General features: G+C 44.7%; 2 protein-coding genes across 2 annotated transcripts in view; one reads left to right on the forward strand and one right to left on the reverse strand.

The window, feature by feature from the left end:
• The first annotated feature begins 7,801 nt into the window (after positions 1 to 7,801).
• RXFP3 (relaxin family peptide receptor 3) lies at positions 7,802 to 16,733 on the forward strand. The gene is given in 5 exon segments (XM_059062330.1): positions 7,802 to 7,891; positions 14,617 to 14,898; positions 15,300 to 15,548; positions 15,550 to 16,677; positions 16,680 to 16,733. Coding segments are annotated over 5 exon segments (1,803 nt in total).
• Positions 16,734 to 25,405: 8,672 nt separating this feature from the next.
• Positions 25,406 to 26,977, reverse strand: part of SLC45A2 (solute carrier family 45 member 2) — a 32,756-nt gene continuing 31,184 nt past the window's right edge. The window contains exon 7 of the mRNA XM_059060834.2: positions 25,406 to 25,760. Within this exon, the coding sequence (XP_058916817.1) occupies positions 25,536 to 25,760 (225 nt within the window). The 3' untranslated portion in view covers positions 25,406 to 25,535. The remainder of the gene's footprint in view (positions 25,761 to 26,977) is intronic.

Here is a 26,977-nt window from a genome sequence, read left to right on the forward strand (position 1 = left end):
AGAAGGAATCAATAGCAGAATAACTGAGGCAGAAGAATGGATAAGTGACCTGGAAGATAAAATAGTGGAAATAACTACCGCAGAGCAGAATAAAGAAAAAAGAATGAAAAGAATTGGAGGACAGTCTCAGAGACCTCTGGGACAACATTAAACACACCAACATTTGAATTACAGGGGTCCCAGAAGGTGAAGAGAAAAAGAAAGGGACTGAGAAAATATTTGGAGAGATTGTAGTTGAAAACTTCCCTAATATGGGAAAGGAAATAATCAATCAACTCCAGGAAGCGCAGAGAGTCCCATACAGGATAACTCCAAAGAGAAGCACACCAAGACACATATTAATCAAATTATCAAAAATTAAATACAAAGAAAAAATATTAAAAGCAGCAAGGGAAAAACAACAAATAACATACAAGGGAATCCCCATAAGGTTAACAGTTGATCTTTCAGCAGAAACTTTGCAAGCCAGAAGGGAGTGGCAGGACATATTTAAAGTGAAGAAAGGGAAAAACCTATAACCAAGATTACTCTACCCAGCAAGGATCTCATTCAGATTCAATGGAGAAATTAAAACCCTTACAGACAAGCAAAAGCTAAGAGAATTCATCACCACCAAACCAGCTTAACAACAAATGCTAAAAGAACTTCTCTAGGCAGGAGACACGAGAGAAGGAAAAGAACTACAATAACAAACCCCAAACAATTAATAAAATGATAATAGGAACATACATATTGATAACTACCTAAAATGTAAATTGATTAAATGCTCCAACCAAAAGACATAGACTGGCTAAATGGATACAAAAACAAGACCTGTATATATGCTGTCTACAAGAGACCCACTTCAGACCTAGGGACACATACAGACTGAAAGTGATAGGATGGAAAAAGTTATTCTATGCAAATGGAAATCAAAGAAAGCTGGAGTAGCAATTGTCATATCAGACAAAATAGACTTTAAAATAAAGACTGTTAGAAGAGACAAAGAAGGATACTACATAATGATCAAGGGATCAATCCAAGAAGAACATATAACAACTGGAAATATTTATGCACCCAACATAGGAGCACCTCAATACATAAGGCAAACACTAACAGATATAAAAGGGGAAGTTGACAGCAACACAGTCATAGTAGGGGATTTTAACACCCCACTTTCACCAATGGACAGATCATCCAAAATAAAAATAAATAAGGAAACACAAGTTTTAAATGATACATTAAACAAGATGGACTTAATTGATATTTATAGGACATTCCATCCAAAAACAACAGAATGCACTTTCTTCTCAAGGGCTCATGGAACATTCTCCAGGATAGATCATATCATGGGTCACAAATCAAGCCTTGGTATATTTAAGAAAATTGAAATTGTATCAAGTATCTTTTCTGACCACAGCACTATAAGACTAGATACCAATTACAGAAAACAATCGGTAAAAAATACAAACACATGGAGGCTAAACAATACACTACTAATTAACCAAGAGATCACTGAAGAAATCAAAGAGGAAATCAAAAATTACCAAAAAACAAATGACAATGAAAACACGACAAACGAAAACCTATGGGATGCAGAAAAAGCAGTTCTAAGAGGGAAGTTTATAGCAATACAATCCTACCTCAAGAAACAAGAAACAGCTCAAATAAACAACCTAACCTTACACCTAAAGCAATTAGAGAAAGAAGAAAAAAAAACCCAAACTTAGAAGAAAGAAAGAAATCATAAAGATCAGAACAGAAATAATGAAAAAGAAATGAAGGAAACAGTAGCAAAGATCAATAAAATAAACGCTGGGTCTTTGAGAAGATAAACAAAATTGATAAACCATTAGCCAGACTCATCGAGAAAAAAGGGGAGAAGACTCAAATCAATAGAAGTAGAAACGAAAAAGGAGAAGTAACAATGGACACTGCAGAAATATAAAGACTTGTGAGAGATTACTAGAAGCAACTCTATGCCAATAAAATGGACAACTGGGAAGAAATGGACAAATTCTTAGAAAAGCACAACCTTTCAAGACTGAACCAGGAAGAAATAGAAAATATAAACAGACCAATCACAAGCACTGAAATTGAAACTGTGATTAAAAATCTTCCAATAAACAAAAGCCCAGGACCAGATGGCTTCACAAGTGAATTCTGTCAAAAATTTAGAGAAGAGCTAACACCTATCCTTCTCAAACTCTTCCAAAATATAGAAGAGGGAGAAATACTCCCAAACTCATTCTACAAGACCACCATCACCCTGATACCAGGACCAGAAAAAGTTGTCACAAAGAAAGAAAACTACAGGCCAATATCACTGATGAACATAGATGCAAAAATCCTCAATAAAATATTAGCAAACAGAATCCAACAGCACATGAAAAGGGTCATACACCATGATCAAGTGGGGTTTATCCTGGGAATACAAGGATTCTTCAATATATGCAAATCAATCAATGTGATACACCATATTAACAAACTGAAGGATAAAAATCATATGATCATCTCAATAGATGCAGAAAAAGCATTCGACAAAATTCAACACCCACTTATGATAAAAGTCCTCCAGAAAGTAGGCATAGAGGGAACTTACTTCAACATAATAAAGGCCATATATGACAAACCCACAGCTAACATCATTCTCAATGTGAAAAACTGAACCCATTTCCTCTAAGAGCAGGAACAAAACAAGGTTGTCCACTCTCACCACTATTATTCAGCAAAATTTTGGAAGTTTTAGCCACATCAATCAGAGAAGAAAAAGAAATAAAAGGAATCCAAATCACAAAAGAAGAAGTAAAGCTGTCACTCTTTGCAGATGACATGATACTATGCATAAAGAATCCTAAAGATGCTACCAGAAAACTACTAGAGCTAATCAATGAATTTGGTAAAGTAGCAGGATACTATTATCCTATTAAATTAATGCCCAGCAATCTCTTGCATTCCTATACACTAATGATGAAAAATCTGAAAGAGAAATTAAGGAAACACTCCCATTTACCACTGCAACAAAAAGAATAAAAACCTAGGAATAAACCTATATAAGGAGACAAAAGACCTGTATGCAGAAAACTATAAGACACTGAGGAAAGAAATTATAGATGATAAAAACAGATGGAGAGATATACCATGTTCTTGGATTGGAAGAATCAACATTGTGAAAATGACTATACTACCCAAAGCAATCTATGCATTCAAAGCAATCGCTATCAAACTACCAATGGCATTTTTCACAGAAGTAGAACAATAAATTTCACAATTTGTATGGAAACACAGAGGACCCCAAATAGCCAAAGCAATCTTGAGAAAGAAAAACGGATCTAGAGGAATCAGGCTCCCGGACTCAGACTATACTACAAAGCTACAGTAGTCAAGACAGTATGGTACTGGCACAAAAAACAGAACTATAGATCAATGGAACAGGATAGAAAGCTCAGAGATAAACCCACACACATATGGTCACCTTATCCTTGATAAAGGAGTCAAGAATACACAATGGAGAAAAGACAGCCTCTTCAATAAGTGGTGCTTGGAAAACTGGACAGCTACATGTAAAGGAATGAAATTAGAACACTCCTTAACACCATACACAAAAATAAACTCAAAATGGATTAAAGATCTAAATGTAAGACCAGACACTATAAAACTCTTAGAGGAAAAACATAGGCAGAATGCTCTACGACATATATCACAGCAAGATCTTTTTTGACCCACCTCCTAGAGTAATGGAAATAGAAACAAAAATAAACAAATGGGACCTAATGAAACTTAAAAGCTTTTGCGCAGCAAAGGAAACCATAAACAAGATGAAGAGACGTTCCCCCTCAGAATGGGAGAAAATATTTGCAAATGAAGCAACTGACAAAGGATTAATCTCCAAAATTTACAAGCAGCTCATGCAACTCAATATCAAAAAAACAAATACCCAATCCAAAAATAGGCAGAAAACCCAAATAGACATTTCTCCAAAGATGACATACAGATCGCCAACAAACAGATGAAAGGATGCTCAACATCACCAATCATTAGAGAAATGCAAACGAAAACTACAGTGAGGTGTCACCTCACACCAGTCAGAATGGCTATCATCAGAACTTCTACAAACAATAAATGCTGAAGAGGGTGTGGTGAAAAGGGAACGCTCTTGCACTGCTGGTGGGAATGTAAATTGATACAGCCACTATGGAGAACAGTATGGAAGTTCTTTAAAAAACTAACTATAGAACTACCATGCAACCCAGCAATCCCGCTACTGGGCATATACCCTGAGAAACCATAATTCAAAAAGAGTCATGTACCACAATGTTCATTGCAGCTCTGTTTACAATAGCCAGGACATGGAAGCAACCTAAGTGTCCACTGACAGATGAATGGATAAAGAAGACGTGGCACATATATTCAATGGAATGTTAGTCAACCATAAAAAGAAACAAAACTGAGTTATTTGTAGTGAGGTGGATGGACCTAGAGTCTGTCATACAGAGTGAAGTAAGTCAGAAAGAGAAAAACAAATACTGTATGCTAACACATATATATGGAATCTAAAATGAAAAAAAAAATTTTTTTCTGAAGAACCTAGGGGCAGGACAGGAAGAAAGACGCAGACGTAGAGCATGGCCTTGAGGACACGGGGAGGGGGAAGGGTAAGCTGTGACGAAGTGAGAGAGTGGCATGGACATATATACACTACCAAATGTAAAATCGATAGCTAGTGGGAAGCATCCACTTAACACAGGGAGATCAGCTCGGTGCTTTGTGACCACCTAGAGGGGTGGGATAGGGAGAGTTGGAGCAAGACTCAAGAGGGAGGAGATATGGAGATATATGTATATGTATGGCTGATTCACTTTGTTTTAAAGCAGAAATTAACACACCATTGTAAAGCAATTATACTCCAATAAAGATGTTTAAAATAAATACATGTTCTGCATAATTTCAATCGTTTGAAATTTGTTGAACCTTGATTTTGGCCCAGCATATGGTCTATTTTGGTGAATGTTCTGTATATAGTTGAATAAAGTGTATAATTTCTGGTTGGTGAGAACAGAGTGTAGAACTTACCATTAAGTTGTGCCTCTTCTGGGGTTTTGACTGAAAGCCTGGAGTATTACCTATTCTCCTCCACTTTATTAGGCTTGAACTTCAATCTCTGTTGCTCCAGCACCTCGTGGCTGTTGAAATATCTGCTCAGATGAGTAACCCTTCAACTCTTGTTTTCTGCTGGATATTGTGAGCACCTGCCCTGTTGTAGTAATCAGCCTTTAAGATAGTCTCAACGACCCCTGCTTCCTAGTAATCATACTCTTGTATAACTCCCGTCCCCTTGAGTGTGAACTTGATTTACTGACTTGCCTCTAAAGAATAGAATATAGCAGAAGTGGTGGGCATGTCGCTTCTGATGTTACATTCTAAAAAGACTCCAGCTTTCATGCTGGGTTCTCTCTCTCTTCCTGTCTCTCCCTCTCTACCCTCCGTCATCACACGCCCTGGTGGACATCAGTTGCAGTAATGTGAAGCAGCCCTGTGGAGAATCCCACACAGTGAAAGTTCAAGGTCTGCCAGCAAGCATGTGAGTGAGTTTAAAGGCAAATCCCTCTCCCTACCACTCATGTCTTCAGATAAAACCACAGCTCCAACTGAAACATTGACTGCAACCTCATGAGAGACTTTGAGCCAATGACACTATGCTGCACCTGGATTCCTGACCTACACAAACTGTGGAATAATGTTTGTGTTTTTAAGCCATAAAGTTTCAGCATAAATCATTATCTAGGAAGAGATAACTCAAGCAGAGAGAAGTAGATAAATGGGAAGAAGTAGATCAATACAGGAATTTTTTGGTCTTCGGGGTTTTTGTTTCTGTTCTTGAGAACAGGATAACAGGACCTACTAGATTGGGTTAGACTGGGTTTACGGGAAAATGAGAAATAAAGAATTACTCCTGGATTTTAAGCTTAAACAGTTAAGTGAAGAGTAATGCCATTTACTAAGATTGAGAAATCTGAAGGAAAATCAGAAACCATGTAGAAATGTCAAGCAGCAGTTGAATTTACAACTCTGGAGTTCTGGGGATAAAGGTCTGGAAATCAGATTTGGGATAACAATAGTATCAACCTCACCCATTGTGAGCATTGGGTGAGATAATGAAGAACCTTTTGCACATTGCACATGGTTGCAATCTGTAGTGAGTAGAATTGTGTCCCCAAAAAAGATATGTACAAATCCTAGCCCCTGATTCCTGTGAATGTGATCTTGTTTGGACATAGGGTCTTTGCAGATGAAAGTAGTTAGAATGAGGTCATCCTGGATTAGAGTGGACCCTAATTCAATGACTAGTGCCCTTATAAGGAGAAAAAATAGAGACACAAAGATAGACATGGAGAGGAGAAAGCCATCTGAAGACAGAGACAGGGATGAGAGTGATGCAATTACAAGCCAAGAAATTACCTTCGACCCCCTCAGAAGCTAGGAGAGAGGCATGGGATGGTCTCCTCCTCGGAGCCTCCAGAAGGAACCAACTCTGCCAACACCTTGACTTCTGACTTCTAGCCTCCAGAACTGTGAGATAATACAATTCTGTTGTTTTAAGCCACCTGGTTTGTGGTAATTTGTTACAAAAACCCTAGGAAAATAATACAGCATCCAAATAAATGGGACATGTGATTGGTTATCATCACTTCAATTATTACTCATACTGTGTCATTGATGTTTTTGTTGTTAATTGTCCAAACACCTAACACATTACATTGCACATAGTAAGAACTCAATTTATAATTATGGTAGAACAAAAGATGTGATACTTGCAGATTAAGAAGAAGTAATGCAGAGTGAGTGGTGCCTGTACATACTCCAAAGGGATCTTTAGAGGATGGATCCTTTTCTCCTCTCTCTTACCTGAAAACACACTTTGCTTTGTAGAAGCCCAGAATCTAGAAGTTCTGATTATATATCTTCTCTCTAATCTGACTCTGGGAGTAATTTCCTCTTCTCTTATCCAGATCCAGCTCAAGTTCTTCTGCCTCGCAGCAATCTTCCCAGAACAAACTACCCCAAACTCACATCCTAGATTTTATTTACCCATTAATTATAGATTACATTATTTAGATTATAACTTTATATATTTACTCAACTTTTCACATCAGTATATTATCTCTGTGATTATAAGTACTGAAACATCAGTCTTTATACTTGTTTAAAAACACAGCAGAATGACTCTTCTGGACATAATGAATGCTACTACATCTTTACCAGACATATTTCCTCATTATTACATCTTGAAACCAAAAAATGAGGTCATACTTTTTATTTATATCTCTGGTGCTCATTTTCTAAGCCCCATCCCAAGGACTGTGAAAAATCCATCCCTACCTTGTATTCCACTTGCAAAGAAACCACAAGAATCCACGAAGAATGCTTGAATATTCCACAAATCCGCCTGGTGGTTGTTTGGCCCCTTCTGCCAACAATGTGAACTTCAAATGAATCATCCGTGACCTTGGAAACTCAGGTCACAATGTACAGTCCTATAACTCTTTTCCAGGCTCTTTTTCTCTCCCGGCACCAATCCACTCTAGGCATGAATTCAAATCTCTTCTTTCATTCCCACTTAAATCCAGGAGATGGTTTTTAACAACTCTTCTCTAAACACTTGGAGAAGGAGTTTCACAGAGGACTGCTTATCCTTCTACTATCTTGGCTACTCTTTTGAGGCTCATACTCTGAGTATCTCAGCCCAACTCCCTCCACAGGGAAGTCCAGCTCACCCAGCCCGAAGTGCAGCCCTATAATTGCCTCAGCCCGAGAGTAGATGATGCCTCCTTTTCTACAGCCTATGGTTCAAAGCTTGTTTATTGACAAAGAGGACATCAAGGAAGGAAAGAAACATCATTCCCACTCCAAGGTGAGTTCTTCCCTCTTTGGGTCCAAAGTTATCTCAGTGGTTGGCATCAGAGGGAACGGAAGAGTGTGTGTGGGGGAGAGACCTGGATCTTGCACTCGCAAATGGCATCAAACTTAGGCTTTTGCATCATCTCAGTCTTTACTTACATTAAAATACCAAATTTTTAAATAGTAAAAATTATAACAATATTATTTTGTAATTTGTTTTTGGCATGCTTTTGTTATAGTACATATCATTATGTAAACTATATCTATATCTGGATTCATCTATATTAGGAGCCTTAGGAAAATATTGGAGGAGTCCCAGGCCTCTCTTGATCTGTGAAGGACCCCAGGTAATAGTATATCAATATTTTCTGTATTTAGTGAAAATATTTATCACATTCTTCAAGGTCTTAGTCCTAGTAAACATATGCTCAACTTTTCTTTTTAATATTTTCTATTTGTCTCTATTATCCACATTCAGCTTAGTGGAGATGGTTCCAGTTTTCTCCAAGAGAACTAATTTTTAAAATAGATAATAAAATGAAAACGTTCATTATGATAACTTCCTCCAAAAAAAGTCATAGAAACTTCATCTTAAGAAACTGACTTTCCTGTACCACCCATGTTGGCTCAGGTCTTCTTTTCTAGGCTCTCTCTCCTTGAATGATTTCATCTGTTCTTATAGCTTTAAAGATCAATCCAGCCCTAATTTTCAAGCTCCACATACCCACGTTTTCAACTGCCTGTTTGACTTCTCCAACTGGAGGTCAAAAAGGCAATATGTCCATAAGAAATCTCTTGATCTTCTACCAAAGTCTTTCATTTTCCAGTCTTTCCACCATCCAACCACCTAGGATGAGGTCATATTGGAAACTACTTTTCCTCTCACCTCTAACCCCTTCCAACCCATCATCATTACCACATCCTGGTGATTCTACTCTCCAAATAAAAATTCAATTCAGGACTTCTCTCCACCTCCACAGTCGCCACCCTTGAGCTGGACTGAATGTTTATATCCCACCAGGATATAAACATAGGGTTGAAATCCTAACCCTCAATGTAATGGTATTAGAAGGTAGGACCTCGGAGAGGTGATTGGGTCATAAGGTAGAGCCTTCATGAATGGGATTAGTAAAAGAGTCCCCAGAAAATTCTTTTGCCCCTTCTGCAATGGAGGATGCAGCATAGAAGAATAGAAGATGACCTTCTATGAACTATGCCTTCACTAGACACCAAATCTGTCAGTGCCTTAATCTTGGACTTCCCAGAATCTGGAACTATAAGAAATAAGTGCTTGTTGTTTAATTTACCTGGTCTCTGGTGTTTTTGTTATAGCAGCCTGAATCTACTAAGTCAAGCTGCCACCATCTCCCACCTAGACTGTTGCAGTAGTCTTTTTCCAGGCTCCCAGTTTGCACCCTTCATGCCTTATAACTGTTTTACCAATCAGTATGGTCTTTATAATGTGTGAACTGGATTGCATAATTCCCCTGCTGTCCTGATTTTGACTCCCCCCAAATCAGATCCAGAACCAAAAATTCTAGTGAAAGTAGTTTATTTGGAAGGAGAACCCTGAAAACACTGAAAGTTAAGTGTGATAGGGAAGGGGAGAACCCCAATAAGCATGTATTGTCAAACAAGTTGCCACTCTGCCAGCTAAAGCTTATCTCTAAACTCTGGGGAATAAGTTAAAACACATAATCAGAGCTACTCTGACAAAGGGACAAGGAAGCCAGGGTATTTATACATCAACCTCCATCAGTCATTTGTTGTAGGCTCCTCTGAGAGGTGAGAGTGGGAGATTAAGTCCCCACCACCTATAGGAGGCCCCGCAAACAAGCAAAGCAGCTTCAGAGAAAGGCCACTCGGAAAGAGTCACAGGAGCTGGTATTTGAAGGTCAAGTTGGCAACTAGGGAAATGGCATGTGAGATGGGGAGATGGGCAGGGCACCAACAGCATCTCTAAACCTACTTAAATCCCTCCAGTAGCTTGCTCTTGAGTTTCGAGTGAAATCCAAACTCTCAGTCATGGTCTCCTAGGTTCTGTGTGATCTGACACTTGCTCGTCCTGGTCTCATCACGTGCCATACCTCCCAGGAGGGTCTCCCACACAGGGTCAACTTTGGTTCTTTCCTCTTCGCCTGCTGGAACAACCTACCTAAATCTGTTGGCCAACTAGTCTTTGGAGTTGTAGTAAGAGGACTTTCAACCACCTCCAGACATATTACCCTGCTGTCTTCCTTTTTAAAACAAATATTCTTCTTCTGGAACCCATGAAAACAAACTTGAGTCCATGTCTGTCTCTCACTGCCTCCGATATCACCAGTGAGAGGCCTGCAGGAGAAGATGACACCTTTTGGCATGGAGCTGCATATGTGGCTGGCCGATGACTCAAAAACGTTGAAGGAAGAGATCTGGTGGGCATTGCAGGAGCCGTGACCCCAGCTGCTGCCCAGTGCCGAAGAGGTGAGCCAGCAGATCACTGAAAATGTGGGCAAGACACAGCAGTGCCTGTTGTCCTAAGTGGAAATAGCTGCTGCTTCACTTCCACCTCTGTGTCTTCGAAATCCTTGGTGATAACACTTATTTCTCCAAGATTCCTTCAGGTAGGTGGTATGGTTTGGGTTTACTATTTTGGTAGGTAGAAGCAGTTCTAGTAGCTTCTACTTGGTCTTTCCTACCTTAGTAACAAAGATAATTATTAATTCCAGTGGAGACAAAAAGTTGTGAAAGAAAAGAGTAACAATCATATACTATATATGGCTCAATTGTTAACGTTTACATAGTCATTACAGTGAAAATGCTGGGGACGGATCTTTCAAAAGTACAATATAACTAAACTGGGGGGGTGTCAGAATGTTGGGAGAAGTGGAAGGAGAGGATGTGTGAGAAAAAAGCTAAACTTTCACCTTCCATGGTAGGGAGTAAAATATTAATGCCTACAATGAAAAAATAAAGTACCAATATAAGCATTTCAACCAGAGCTACGCAGTATATAGCAAAAGAAACAGTTAAAAGATTTGAATGTGCCTCTGGACAAAAGAAATATGGAGAGTCCAGATGTAGGGGAGCTGCAATTTTTTATAATAAGCCCTATGGAACTACATATCTTACTCTTAACAAATGATTCCCATTTTATTGGTGTAAGGTCGGCACTGGGCATCAATATTTTTAAGTGGTTTTAATGTGCAGTTGGCTTTATAGATGGAGGTCTAGCTTAGGTAAAAATGAAAGGTGTTTTTTGTTTTTGTTTTGTTTTTTGCGGTACACGGGTCTCTCACTGTTGTGGCCTCTCCCGTTGTGGAGCACAGGCCCCGGATGCGCAGGCTCAGCGGCCATGGCTCACGGGTCCAGCTGCTCCGCGGCATGTGGGATCTTCCCGGACCGGGGCACGAACCTGTATCCCCTGCATTGGCAGGCGGGCTCTCAACCACTGCGCCACCAGGGAAGCTCTGAAAGGTTTTTTAAATAAATCAATTCCCTGGAGTTAGACTTGGATATTCTATTAGAGTAGATAGTTAGGGGAAACTTGTAAGTTACCTTTTAAGGAATTGCCTTAGTAGGAAGATTGCATCTGAATGCAGAGTCCAATCAATGAGTGTGTCCTGTGCCCATACATGTGAAAAGTCTGAGCTCAGCACTAAGGGCAAACAACGATGATGATGATACATGCTCTGCCCTGACAGGCTGACACTCTTAAACAAGATGAGAAATATTCAGAAAGAGTTTCTTGATGGGGAGGCATGCCTTAAGAGATGTGCTGATAGAGGGTTCTATGATAATTGAGGGGGGAAGATCGATACATATTTCTCAGAGAATTCAGAAAGCTTCCCCCCAGACAGTAACCTTTTGCCAGCAATATTAAACAGTGTAAGTAACGTAGAAATATGTTGAAGTGGGGGAAGAGAGAGATGAGAATAGAGGAAGAACTCGCACAAGAACATTGTTAGCAAAGGTACTAACTTGGGAAAACAGACTGGCACGTGTGGATCCTCAGTAATAAAACTTGACAAACAATTAGATTAATGGGGCAGGGGGAGGGGTAACAGCTGGTTTAAAACCAGACAACTAAAAAACCCCCTCTTTTAATTTTTCCATAAGGTTGATCCTTATGGATCAACATACAATTTGACAACATTGTCAATTTTCCAAATTTTACGTTGGGAATTTATATGGTAAGATTTTGGTAATATTTTAACAGTATACCTAAATGATATTTGCCCGTGGCTGATATGACTCTCTCTTTGAATATTTTAGATGCTGGTTGAGAAAAACATGGCCCTTGCCTTTAAGAAAAATGGTCTAAAATATCTTAAGGTCATACTGAAAAAGAACTTATTTGAAAAGGGATTGTTTTCTTCCATGACACAGACTTCATTGATACTATAAATTCCTGCTCACAACGTGTGCTTCATTTTCAGAGAACAGATTTGGAAATGAAGAGCATTCTAGGCTCGGAAGCACTCTGGCAGCATTCTCGGGGAGTCACACTTGGGAAGAGCCTCTCCTAGCGGCTCAGTCTGAGTCCTGCTGCTGAGTACTCAAGGTCTGGCAGACCTCAGGAGCACATGGTCCCCCCTGTCCTACAGTGAAGTAAATATCACTACTGGGCCTAAATGTGATTTTAAGGAAACCTGTTGAGACCCCCTTCTTTTCCTTTGCTTCCAATCCTAGTATATGATCAACCACCAATAGACACTAATATTTCTTTGGGACTTAAATTTTTTCACATGGAGAGACAGAAAAGGAATAAAAGTTAATCCAGATGTTCCCCAAATTGGGGGAAAATTAGTATCACCTGGAAGAATGTTTTTAAAATGTAGATTGTTGGGCTTCCCTGGTGGCGCAGTGGTTGAGAATCCGCCTGCCAATTCAGGAGACACGGGTTCGTGCCCTGGTCCGGGAAGATCCCACATGCCGCGGAGCAACTAAGCCCGTGAGCCATGGCCGCTAGGCCTGTGCGTCCGGAGCCTGTGCTCCGCAACGGGAGAGGCCACAGCAGTGAGAGGCCCGCATACCGCAAAAAAAAAAAAAAATGTAGATTGTTGGGCCCCTTCCTGACTCCACTGAGAAAAAGAATCTCTGTGGCCGCGTGGGGCTGGGAGGAGAGCAGCAACTTATAATTTAGCAAGCTCCCCAGCTGACTCAGATGTCACCTGCTCAGCACCTATCCTCAGAATATTTGAAAACCACAATTCCTCCCGTGTACATAATAGGAAACCGAGGCAAAAGGCTTTCAGGGTATGCCCTAAGCTTCCTTGTTTTTCAACAGCACCTTGAAATATTTTTAAAACTTTTTTTTAAATAAAGGAGAAATTAAAATCTGATGGAGAGAGAGCTAGTAAAAATTTGAGTGAAAAGTAAACTTGAAGATGAGGTTACTAAAGCAGGGATAAGAGATGTACACAGAAGCGACCTGTGTATCGGTTCCGCGCAGAGCTGAGTTTCTCCAGATCAGAACTTCTCAAGTGAAGCGGTTTGGTTTGGTTTGGTTTTTATTAAAGCATTGGCGCCCTCTAGCGGGAAAACGGAGTAGACCAGGGGCTGCCGTGAAGCGTGTTCTCTGGAACTGTTTTCCCCGCTTTGGAATCAAGATTGTTTCCGTTTCCCTTCATATGTTTTGGTACCGCGTTTCTTTTTCTATCACCTCTGCTTTCAAGTCACAAACTCTTTATCTCTGTAAGTAAAGTCACGAGCTCTGCATGAGTAAGGACAGTTAACGCCTAAGATATTTTTGTTTCAGTTTAGCCGGGGACAGTGAGGAAAACATTTCAGATTTCTTAAGTTTATCCTAAGAAATGTACATTTTACACCAAGGCGGTTGATCTGGCATTTAAATAAACTGCAATTTAAGAAGTAATTCAAATGGTTTATATTGGTTCCTGTTGCCCAAAGGAACTTAAAAGATTCCTTAGAATTTATTTCCACTGGTCTGAAAAAAAAAATCACTGATTAAGAGTTCTGATTATAATAGTAGTGGAAATAGGGGGCTGGTGGCCAAAAAACAGCCCCATGAAATCCTCTCTTCCAACTGCATCAAGGTAGAGTGTGGCTGTATATGAGTAAACAATCTGTTGAAGAGCCCTGGGCTGAGAGCTAAACATCTAATGTCTGTGAAGTCGGTGCACCAATTACATGCTCTGCTTCGCTTCAGTTCTCTGAATACACCAAAGCAGAGGGCAACACCTGAACCCAGAGTTTTGTTATGTGAGGACGCTTTGAAAATCCTGACAGACACCAATTAAAGTGGTCAGCTAATTAACAAGGGGAAGTGGAGCTGGCGTTTGTGTATTCAGGAAGAGCCCTCATCTGATTTAAGGTCTGGGCATGAAAAAAAGAGGCCACTATCATTGCTTTTAAAAAGAAAAATGGGGGCTTCCCTGGCGGCGCAGTGGTTGAGAATCCGCCTGCCGATGCAGGAGACACGGGTTCGTGCCCTGGTCCGGGAAGATCCCACATGCCGCGGAGCAACTAAGCCCGTGAGCCATGGCCGCTAGGCCTGCGCGTCCGGAGCCTGTGCTCCGCAACGGGAGAGGCCACACAGTGAGAGGCCCGCATACCGCAAAAAAAAAAAAAAAAAAAAAAAAGAAAAATGGGCAGAAGATTGTGCATTTGGGAGTGAGAAAGAAAAAATTCTAATAGTTATGTTTGAGAATAAGAAAGGAAAAGCGATCGCCAATCAAAGCCGACTTTCTCCAGCAACATAGGAAAATAAAGGGTTACTACAATTTCCTTTTGAAGCTGAAGAGGAAAAGGGAAATTGGCCGCTGGGCTCTTCCTGCTGAGCTCCTCTCCCCGCTCCCCCGCGGCGGGCGCGGCGAAGTTCAGCACCTCGGAAAGCGCCCCTTCTCCCGGCTCGGGGGTTACGCAGGCTCCCTGGGAGCCCGCGGCCTCGGTTTGGCGGGTGGGAACGCAACTCGCGGGAAGGCTGCTGGCAACTCCCTGAGAGCTGACAACAGCGGAGAGACGGAGACGCGAAGCCGCGAGGGCAGCATCGAAAACCCTCCAGAGAGTCAGAGCGAGGTAGACAGAACTCTGTTCAGAAGCCTCGTGCACTCAACTGCGGAGGAAACCGACAAAGGTATTTGGAAGAGAAGGAGAGGGCCCCCTTGAGCGGCAGGGCGGGTATGCGCTTGTGACAGCGGGAAACGCAGGGGGCAAAGCCTGACTCTTACAGTGGGGACCCGGAGACTGCCACCTTGGCCGGAGAACCTTTAGACGCCGAGCGCGCGCCTTAGATGCTGTGCTCCTGTGCTCTCGAATTCCCCTCCAGAACAGACGCTCAGCGGAGCTCCCGCGCCCAAGGCCAAGCTCCGCTCGCCGGGGACGCGCCTCTTCCGCGGCTGCTTTGAAAGCCCCCAGGCACGCCGGAACCCCGGGGGAGCTGGACTCCCTTAGGGCTTATCTCCCGAAACCTGACCTAGAGGCACCTGCGCAGGCAGGAGGCCGCTGCAGCCGCGAAAGCCACCATGAATAAGGCGGCTGGCGGGGACGAGCTCGCAGAACTCTTCAGTCTGATGCCGGACCTTCTGCAGGTGACCAACACTAGCGGCCACGCGTCGCTGCAGCCCCGGGACTTTTCGTGGGAGCTGGGACTAGGGTTGCCGGCCGGCGCGGGGCCAGGGCATACCCTGGGCGGCGGCGGGGCGGAGAGCGCGGACACCGAGGCCCGGGGTGAGGATCTTCATCCGCGTGGTGTACCGGGCGGTTTGCGCGTTGGGGCTGACGGGTAACCTCCTGGTGCTCTACCTGATGAAGAGTAAGCAGGGCTGGCGCAAGTCCTCCATCAACCTCTTCGTCACCAACCTGGCGCTGACGGACATGCAGTTCGTGCCCACCCTGCCCTTCTGGGCTGTGGAAAACTCCCTCGACTTCAGATGGCCTTTTGGCAAGGCCACGTGTAAGATCGTATCCACAGTGAGGTCCACGAACATGCGCGCCAGCGTCTTCTTTCTCACCGCCACGAGCGTGGCGCGCTACCACTCGGTGGCCTTGGCTCTTAAGAGCCACCAGACCCGAGGGCACGGCCGGGGTGACTGCTGCGGCTGGAGCCTGGGGGACCGCTGCCGCTTCTCGGCCAAAGCCCTTTGCGTGTTGATCTGGGCCTCGGCCGCGCTGGCCTCGCTGCCCAGAGCCGTCTTCTCCACCACGATCAAGGTGATGGGCGAGGGGCTGTGCCTGGTGCGCTGCCAGGACAAGTTGCTAGGCCGCGACAGGCAGTTCTGGCTGGGCCTCTACCACCTGCAGAAGGCGCTGCTGGGCTTCGTGCCGCCGCTGGGCGTCATCAGGCTGTGCTCTCTGCTGCTGGTGAGCTTCATCTCCGACCACCGCGTGGCAGGGACCGAAGTGGGAGCCTCAGCGGCTGGGGGAGGCCTGGCCAGAGCCAGCGCCCGGAGACGCTCCAAGGCCACCAAATCAGTGACCGTCGTGGCCCTATCCTTCTTCCTGTGTTGGTTGCCTAATCAGGCACTCACCACCTGGCGCATCCTCATCAAGTTCAGCGCGGTGCCCTTCAGCCAAGAGTACTTCGTGTGCCAGGTGTACGCGTTCCCGGTGAGCGTGGGCCTGGCGCACTCCAGCAGCTGTCTCAACCCCATCCTCTACTGCCTCGTGCGCCGCGAGTTCCGCAATGCGCTCGAGAATCTACTGTGGCGCCTCGCGTCGCCTTCTCTCACTAGCATGCGTCCTTTCGCCGCCGCCACCAAGCCGGAGCCCGAGGACCAGGGCCGGCAGGCCCTGGCATCTCTCCACCAGGCCGCGGAGCCCGACATGCTCTATCCGCCCGGCGTGGTGGTCTACAGCTTGGGGGGGGGGGGGGGGGGCGGCGCTACGACCTGCTGCCCAGCAGCTCCGCCTAGTGACGCAGGCTGAGCCCGGGTCTATGCAGAAACTGCCAAGTGGCCTTCCCTGGCGGAAAAGAGTAGAGCGGATTAGGGGATTAGGGGATTAGGCCCCCGGATCAAGAGGTAGGAGGGGCGAGCAGAGAGAGAAGCACAAAAGAGCAGCCTACGAAGTGGCCGGGGGACCGTCTCCGGACAGGAGAGGCTGCGAACCCAGGTGGAGAGAGGAAGGTGGCAAAGTGGCCGAGATCAGCCTCAATGGACCAAGCCACCAGCCTCCGTCCCCCTTGTCTCCACACACACATCTTCCTCTCCTTATGCTGTCAACGCTGGGCAGTGTGGCGCGCCCAGAAGCCGAGAAAGGCATCAGGAATGTAAAGCAGTTCGGGGACAAGGAAGAAGGCCTCAGCCAAGTGGTGCGCGGACAACTGAGCGCACTTATTCCAGCGACTCCCCCCACCCCCGCCCCAGCTCTTGAAAGGGTCCTCAAGGTGCATCCAGTCGGGTGAGCCACTCACAAAACCTTTGCACCTTGGCTCCGGGACCGCCCGGGCGCGAAGGTCTGATTTGCTGCTTGGCTGAGCGGAGAGCCTAGAGTATGGGACCAAGAAGCTTCTTCGGAGTTGGAAGAAAGGAGTGACAGTCTTGTTCCGCCCTCAGGAGAAATGCACCGCGAGAGAGCCACCTCCCGTAGGGCGTCGGGTTTATCACTTGGGATGGGGAGAGCGGACACACGCGGAGCCCGACCGAGGCTCTGCACGGCCTCTGCGCTCACAGGTCGCCGAAACCAAAACCCTCCGGCGTGGCGTGCGTGTGAGAGCCCCTTCGCGGGGGAGTGGAGTCTCTGCGGGAGGGAGCGGACGCAGTGTAGTTCGAGGGGGTGAATAGAGAGACCTCTTCAGGCTACGACCCCTAAAGGACAAAGGGGCCTCTCTGGGTCCCCCAGCAGCGACTGCGCTGTGCGCTGGAAGATGGGCGTCCGGATTCCCCCTGAGAGCCGTGTGGGTACCTGGAGACACTCCTTGCGTTCGGCTCTGCGCGCTCCAAGTGAGCTGTGCCCACGAGCAACTTGAACGGGTCTGAGTAGACAGGCTACTGGGACTGGGGACTCTTCTGCAGCCTCTCCGCCCTCACACTTTGGGAATCGGAATGCCGGTTTGATTGAGGCTCTGGACGAGCGAGTAGGGGGGATCGTTCGGCCGCGTTTTTCGTTGGCTTAGATGGAAGATTAAGAGATGCCGTAGAAATGTGGTCCCTGAAACCCAAATTTCTGGAAGCTGGAGTCTGATCTTTCAAGGGGAGTTGTGGGGTGGGAAGGGGAATGGGAGACTCAAGTAAAAACCTGTCCTAAAGGGAAAAGAGTACTGAGAGTCTATTTTGAGGGGATCGCCAGGATTTCAGGTGTGGGGTTTCTTATTGTTCATAACGTCGAGGAGAGAAGGCAGGGAATCAGAATTCCCACAGGACTCTACCTTAACCAAGTTCCATTCATTCTAAGGAGTGCTCAGCACGTTGACATGCATGATGAATTCTTCCTGAACCCCCAGTGTATGGGACCATCTGAAGGGTGACACATTTCTCATAACAATTCCGCTCTGGTCACGGCAGAGTAGTCCTTTCTTTTTTTCTTTTAACATCTTTATTGCAGTATAATTGCTTTACAATGGTGTGTTAGTTTCTGCTTCACAACAAAGTGAATCAGTTATACATACACTCATGTTCCCATATCTCTTCCCTCTTGCGTCTCCCTCCCACCCTCCCTATCCCACCCCTCTAGGTGGTCACAAAGCATCTAGCTGATCTCCCTGTGCTATGCGGCTGCTTCCCACTAGCTATCTATTTTACATTTGGCAGTGTATATAAGTCCATGCCACTCTCTCACTTCGTCACAGCTTACCCGTCCCCCTCTCCATATCCTCAAGTCCATGCGCTAGTAGGTCTGTGTTTTATTCCCGTCCTACCCCTAGGCTCTTCATGACATTTTTTTTCTTAGATTCCCTATATATATGTGTTAGCATACGGTATTTGTTTTTCTCCTTCTGACTTACTTCACTCTGTATGACAGACTCCAGGTCCATCCACCTCACTACAAATAACTCAATTTCATTTATTTTTATGGCTGAGTAATATTCCATTGTATATATGTGCCACATCTTCCTTATCCATTCATCTGTTGATGGACACTTAGGTTGCTTCCATGTCCTGGCTATAGTAAATAGAGCTGCAATGAACATTTTGGTACATGACTCTTTTTGAATTATGGTTTTCTCAGGGTATATGCCCAGTATTGGGATTCCTGGGTCGTATGGTAGTTCTATTTGTAGTTTTTTAAGGAACCTCCATACTGTTCTCCATAGTGGCTGTATCAATTTACATTCCCGCCAGCAGTGCAAGAGGGTTCCCTTTTCTCCACACCCTCTCCAGCATTTATTGTTTCTAGATTTTTTGAAGATGGCCATTCTGACTGGTGTGAGATGATATCTCATTGTAGTTTTGAATTGCATTTCCCTAATGATTAATGACATTGAGCATTCTTTCATGTGTTTGTTGGCAATCTGTATGTCTTCTTTGGAGAAATGTCTATTTAGGTCTTCTGCCCATTTTTGGATTGGGTTGTTTGTTTTTTTGTTATTGAGCTGCATGAGTTGCTTATAAATTTTGGATATTAATCCTTTGTCAGTTGCTTCATTTGCAACTATTTTCTCCCATTCTGAGGGTTGTCTTTTGGTCTTGTTTATGGTATCCTTTGCTGTGCAACAGCTTTTAAGTTTCATTAGGTGCCATTTGTTTGTTTTTGTTTTTATTTCCATTTCTCTAGGAGGTGGGTCAAAAAGGATCCTGCTGTGATTTATGTCATAGAGTGTTCTACCTATGTTTTCCTCTAAGAGTTTTATGGTGTCTGGCCTTACATTTAGGTCTTTAACCCATTTCGAGTTTATTTTTGTGTGTGGTGTTAGGGAGTGTTCTAATTTCATACTTTTACATGTATCTGTCCATTTTTCCCAGTACCACTAATTGAAGCGGCTGTCTTTTCTCCACTGTATATTCTTGCTGTCACTGTTTGCAGATAACATGATACTATACATAGAGAATCCTAAAGATGCTACCATAAAACTACTAGAGTTAATCAATGAATTTGGTAAAGTAGTAGGGTACAAAATTAATGCACAGAAATCTCTGGCATTCTTATACACTAATGATGAAAAATCTGAGAGTGAAATTAAGAAAACACTCCCATTTACCACTGCAACAAAAAGAATAAAGTATCTAGGAAGAAACCTACCTAGGGAGACAAAAAACCTGTATGCAGAAAATTATAAGACACTGATGAAAGAAATTAAAGATGATACAAATAGATGGAGAGATATACCATGTTCTTGGATTGGAAGAATCAACATTGTGAAAATGACTATACTACCCAAAGCAATCTATGCATTCAAAGCAATCGCTATCAAACTACCAATGGCATTTTTCACAGAAGTAGAACAATAAATTTCACAATTTGTATGGAAACACAAAAGACCCCGAATAGCCAAAGTAATCTTGAGGGTGAAAAAGGGAGCTGGATGAAACAGGCTCCCTGACTTCAGACTATACTACAAAGCTACAGTAATCAAGAGAGTATGGCACTTGCACAAAAACAGATATATAGATCAATGGAACAGGATAGAAAGCCCAGAGATAAACCCACACACATATGGTCACCTTACCTTTGATAAAGGAGAGTAGTCCTTTCTTGAGGCTGCTCAGAGAGTGGGGATCGAACAGTCTACCCATCCAGCTGCCAGTTTTGACAGAGGTGCTACTGTTGTTCTCTTTGGCGACCTAGTTTGGGATCAAAAAACAGGTAATGTAGGCACCTACTGGTGTGCTTATTTTATAAGCACATACCATAAATAATACCATAAATAATCATTATACAAACATGTCTGCTTAAATAGCCTTTGGAACTGTCAATTGTTTTGTGATTTTGTTGGAAATTCCCAGTAGCATCTGAGATTTGAGGCTCAAAATGTGAACTGCACGGCCCCAGTGTCCCTGGCCCTCCTTTCTGTTAACACACACAGTGCAAACACCTAGAACTTGCCACAAAAACAAAAGCTGCCTGACATCCTCAATCCTGAGTAGCCTTGAGAAGTTACCTTTTTTAGAAAACAGAAAAATGCTTTTGCTTAAAAGTAGTCAAATTAGTCTCTCTTTGCCCTTTAAAAAGAAAACTTACTGATATTGAAATTGAGGACCAATGGGCTAATAAAGATTGAACTGTAAGCCCTCCATGTCTCCAAAATACAAAATAAATGAACAAGTAAACACCCACAAAGAACAAATAGTAGCATGGTAGTATATCTATGTGTAACGCTGATATTAGACATTTACGGAGAGATTCTCTTTATTAAAGCAACCTGCCGTTTCAATGTTGACGATAAAATAATGTGTGGGTAGCCCAGGATTTTGAGGAAAATATGTTAAAGTGTGTGCTCCTGGTATAACGGGCACTAGAAAACCAGAAGGGGCTGGGGGCAAGGACTCGTGAAAAAACTCTATGAAATGAGTCACCTCATCCCCACCCAAACCCGAGGACTCCCGAGAACATGGCTAGAGGGAGCAAAGACCAAGATTTCTGTCTGCCACAAAGACAAAAGCATCAACCAGGAAATGGTCAAATCCAGTTGACACCAGCAATTTATTTTTTGAATGCTTGTTGTGTGCCTAGCTCTATCCTGAGTGCTGGGATCACGAACACATTCCTGACATTTAGAAGGGGACAGCGCCATGTACACAAGGCAAATGAGTCATGGGACAGTGAGTTGAATGTCATAGTAAGGGCTATAAGAAAGTGCTAATTATAGGAACACAGGGATGGAAAGCTTGATTCTACTGGGAATCAGAGACTTCCTGGCCAAAGCAGTATTTGAGATGGACCTAGGAATATAGGTACAAATTAGATGGGCAGATCTGGCAGGTGAGACAGGGAGTGGGCACATAGAGAGGGTGTCTGAAGCTGAGGAAATGCAGTGATGGAAGGCTTTGAGGTTGGAATGCCAGGTGCATGGTGTGGGAGGGAAGCAAAGCAGTGTGGCTTCCCTTTCTCCTGCAGGATTTCCTAGGGTTTCTGTGAAGACTGTAGATATCCCTATACTTGCTTTATTTGTCTGGGAATGAGACATTTTTGTCTCAGAGGATATGTCATTGGTATACTAAGAACAAGTACTTAGGTTCTTAGTATAGGTAATTAGGTTCCCAAAGGTGGTTAAAGGCTTTTGAAACTGGATTCTATTCACTCATTCAAACCTCAGTGAAGTTAAGGGAGTAAAGTATTTGAATATTTGAGTGTGACTCTGTGTGTGTGTGTGTGTGTGTGTGTGTGTGAGAGAGAGAAAGAGAGAGAGAGAGAGAGAGAGAGAGGCTGTGTGCTCTAGCTCCCTTCTTCATCCCATAACCCATCCAGTGTTCCATCTGAAAAGAGCTTCCCTTGTAATAAAGACCAGGCCCTGATGCCCTGTGGTTGGTCAGAGATGACTACTCTTGACTTCTTGTGGGTCCAGGTAAGAGGACCCTCAGCAGTAGGTCACCCTCCCGGCTCACCCAGTCATTCATTTCAAAATCTTTAATCACCTGAGCGGTCCTTGGAGAAATGATCAGGAAATAAACACTGAACTCAGCACATAATTCCATTTCCACAGCTTGCGGAGGTCAAGAAGAGGTAGGTGAAGCAGGAGAGGCGGCTGGGTGCTGTTTCTTTCATAATGCTGGGTGCTGTGTCACGTGGGGTCCTGGAAGCCCTGCCTCCTCTTCACCCCACACTGTGGGGTTGGGGGAAGGTGTTCTCCCTGGTCACTCCTCTAAGTCAGTCATGACCCTGCTGTGCTCAGATGGATAATGTGAGGTGGAGAGGGAGGAAGGAAGGCTGGGGAAGATGGAATATTTTTGCACGTGAAAGTGGTAACTTCATTTGCGAGTGAATATACCAGTAGAAGGCAGGGAGACCGGATTGGGGGGGCAGAAAATAAGTGCGCTGTGGAGAGGAGGAAAGCAGGGCTCAGAGGTTGATACGTGAAGCAATAGCACACTCAGCTCTGAGAAGAAAGCTCGGCCCAGTCTGGAAAAAATTAATCTGGAGAGAATGGGATAAACTGCGGGAGCCCAGAGAGCCTGTTGCCAGATAAGCAAGCTGCGTGTTCTGCAGGAGGCAGGAAGGAGTGACCGCTTCGGTGTAAGTCCCTGCCTTCCTTCCCCTCACCCCCAAACACACACAAATTAGAAGGGCCCAGATCCACAGGGGTGCCCCTGATGTACCGCCCCACACGCTAGCGCTGCCCCAGCCACGACCCAAGAGCAGCAGAGATCAGGCTCTTAAAACAAAACGGAGAAAACCAAAGAACTGCAGGAGCCTGGAAGCCCAAAAGTAGCAAGAGGACAGTGAGTGTGAGAGAATACAGACCCAGCCTGAGACCACCAAGGAGAGGGAGGCTGCCACGCGGCGACAGCGCATCTGTCCCTGCCCTTCGGCTGGTACTCTTTGGTACTCCCCTCAGACCCGGGCAGCCAGGACCCCTGCCCTGGCTCTGATTATTAGAGGGCACTGCTCTGTCCTCCCCTCCCACCTGTACCCCTTCCCACATGGCAAGGAATCCAGAACCGCCTGGAGCCTGAACTCCACACCCACACCTTCTAGATTATGGTACCCAAGACGTCAGAATTCCCCATCTAAGTGGCCCTGAGTCTACAAGGGCTCTGGGGGTCCTGTCCTCCGGAAGGTGAACGACACCACTGAGCCTCTGCACACTTAGGTGTGAGGGGAGGCTGAGGGCGGCTGTTTGCAGGTGTGGTAGAGGCTGGAGGGGTTGGGAGGGCTGTGGGTGTGCAGGTGCCCAGGTGCACACAAGTGCTGGGCGGGGCTAAGGGTGGGGGGCGGGGATGGGCCTTCATCACCGTTCTCCCCCTGGGCCCCAGAAAGCAGAAGTTGGGAGTGGGCCTAGTGCCCCTTGTGCCCCCAGCAGTTTTGCGAAAGAGAACCCAAAGAACCCCCAGAGCCCCAGATGAGCTGACACTGCAGGGGCCTGGCCACTCTACCAAACCATCCATCCTGCTACACAGGAGAAAAACCAGAGAACAGCCCAAATCCCCATGTTCCTGTTCTCAGAGCAGCTCAGTTCCTTTCTCCAAATTCCCTTCTAACGTGGGAGGTTTCGATAAGCTAGAAATTCACCTGAGGCAAGGACTACACTATCAGACTCTAAGATGAGGCAGGAGGAGGAACCACAAACATTTTTTTTAACTTGTAAAAACATGGGGGCAAATCATCCTGCACCTCTCAGGCACACCTGGTGTTATTCAGACAAACACTTATGAAAGGCTGGGGATGGAAGGATTGAGGTCTGGGAGAGCAGGATGGTGAGCCTTCAAAAATAGTGACAATCGGGCTTCCCTGGTGGCGCGGCGGTTGAGAGTCCGCCTGCTGATGCAGGGGACGCAGGTTCGTGCCCCGGTCCGGGAGGATCCCACGTGCCACGGAGCGGCTGGGCCCGTGAGCCACGGCCGCTGAGCCTGTGCGTCCGGAGCCTGTGCTCAGCAACGGGAGAGGCCACAGCAGTGAGAGGTCCGTGTACCGCCAAAAAAAAAAGTGACAATGGCTATCATTTTTCTAGTGCAGACCAACTGCCCCCGTAAGTGCTGCTCTTACCGGAAACAGCAGAGCCGGAGTGCCTGGGGCCGAGGCCCAGCTCTGCCACTTAGGAGTTGTATAGCTTCAGACGAGTTCTGTAATGCCTCTCTGCCTCAGTTTCTTCATCTGTAAAATGAAGATCAGTAACAGCAGCCTCTCTCAAGATTGCTGTGTTAACACAGGTTAAACGCTGAGAATGGTGGTAAGCACTCCCTAAGTGTTAACGTATTACAAATGGTCACAACTCTCTGGGGTAGGAACCATTACCCCAAATGTACAGATGAACGAGTGTGGCTTGGGAGGGTCTGTAGTTTGCTGGGGAGCAGCAAAGCCCGGATCCCAAACCAGCCCGGCTCTAAAGCTCATGGTCTCTCTATTAAACCATGCTGCCGTCAAGACCTCTGGCTGAGAAAACAGCTTCACGTGGAGAAGAGATATGGGAGGCAGTTCTCTGAAAGGCTTCCATAGAGACTCCCACAGCTGGAACAAAAGTGCAGACTGGAGAGAGATTTTTAGTGTGTCAATAAGATGAGCTGTTTCAAAGTGGTAAATCCTCCAGCATGTGATGTTCAAGAAGACTTGTCAGGGATATTATAAATTAGCATGAATTAATTATGAGTTAAATATGAATTAAAGATGAGTGAATTAATATCTTTAAATAAATCACTGGCAATATTTTGAGTTACAGTGAATTTGATGAAAAATATTATTCCCCCCCACCGACTATACATGGACACCAGGTTTAAAAAAAAAAAAATCACATCACAGAATAAATCCCAGCATCACAGGGACGTGCTAGTCTGCTTCTCAGGTTTCATCAAGGCCTGAAATGCCCTGTGGAAAACAGACCCTGCCTCTCCATTGCGCTGCACTGAGACGGAGGGAGAAAGGCGCGGGGAGGTGCTGTCACCCACACTTGCCCGTTGCCCCCAGTGAATGGAGGCATAGCCCAGTCTCTCCTAAGACAAATGATGCCTGAAATAGGGAAACGGATGTGCAGAGGGCTGACTGAGGGGTGGGCAGATCACCGCAGCTGAGGTCATAACACGGGCATCCAATGGGCAGATACAAACAATGCAGAGCTAAAGAAAAGATCGATTTCCTGCCGTGCGCTCCACTGTGTCTGGGGTTAGGAACGATGTCTCTTTATTGACCTAATCCATATATCTAACAAAGAGAGCCACAAAACAACAGCCAATCAGTGCCACCGCAGAGGCTGTGATCACCACGACGACGACGCTCCCGGCCATGTTGACCAGAAGGCCCAGGCCACCTCCGACCAGGATCTGAGCCAGCTGCACCATGCAGGTGAGGGCGGCGCAGTCCACGCCCTGCCCTCTGGCGCTGCCGTCCGGGCCCCCGCCCCGGGCCTGCTGCCTCTGCAAGGGAAGCACAGGAACAGCATTTGATCTGCACCAACTGTCGTTCAGGGCAGAAGGCAGCAAGCAAACTTTTTCTATAAAAAGCCAGATAATAAATACTTGCAGCTTGTGGGTTGTGTGATCTCAGTGGCGACTACAGCACTCTGCCACTGCAGTGCAAAAGCAGCCATGGAACATAAACAAGTTGGCATTCCAACAGAACTCTATGACATGGGTATTTGAAGTTCATGTAATTTTCCCTTGTCACAAATATTATCCTTCCACTGAAGTTTTAAAAATCATTTTAAAATTGTCAAAGAATTCCTAGAATTCCTGTCGTGTCTGTACATGACAGACCATAAAGAAAAGCAGGTGGCAGACCACGTTTGGCCAAGAAGACAGTATATCAACTCCTGATTCAATCTCCATCCCCCTGCCTGCACCTTTCTTCCCCACCTGCCATAAAGTCTTAAATTCCACCGTTCACACCTATGGGAGTTAAACGGTTAAGAATGCAAAATTACCTCTTCAATAAATCAATAAGTCAATACATACAATGTGGTAGAAGCTCAATAAATATCCCATTCCTTCTCTTCCCTAGTGTTTAAAGTTCAAACATTTTTAGAAGGATGTTGAATCACAGATATGTGTAGGGGTAGCAACATAAAAAAGCAATTCAACCTTTCAAAATATGGTTGCTTTTTGCATAGTAAATATTTGATTAGTTTGCTATTTGGTCGGAATTGGTTGATAACATTGCCATTTATTGGGTATCATATATGTGCTAGGCCTTGTGCAAGGCTCTTTCACATACCTTACTTCATTTCATTCCTACCACCTCCCTAGATGCACATATCATAATCATTAACCCCATGATAACAATAATAATACTGCCTACCATTTTTTGAGTGTTTGCCAGGTGCCAGGTAGGCATTATGCTAAGCAGATTACCTACAGTATCTTGTTTCATTTAATTTTCCAACAACTCTCTAAGGTGGGTGCATCATTCCCACTTCATTGATTAGAAAACTAAGGCTCTGAGAGTTTTAATGATAATTCCTATACTATTAAACGAAGAAAAATCATGTGCAGGAAAACGCACATTATCCTTTGAGTAAGAAAGGGAAAATAAGAAAACAGATTCATAACCGCTGGATTTTCATTAAAAGATACTGGAAAAATAGACAAAGAGCTGATGAGAGTGGTTACATGGAGGAGCCCAGGGTGGGGAGGTG

This window comes from Kogia breviceps, chromosome 4 (assembly GCF_026419965.1).
Source record: "Kogia breviceps isolate mKogBre1 chromosome 4, mKogBre1 haplotype 1, whole genome shotgun sequence".
NCBI classification, from domain to species: domain Eukaryota; kingdom Metazoa; phylum Chordata; class Mammalia; order Artiodactyla; family Physeteridae; genus Kogia; species Kogia breviceps.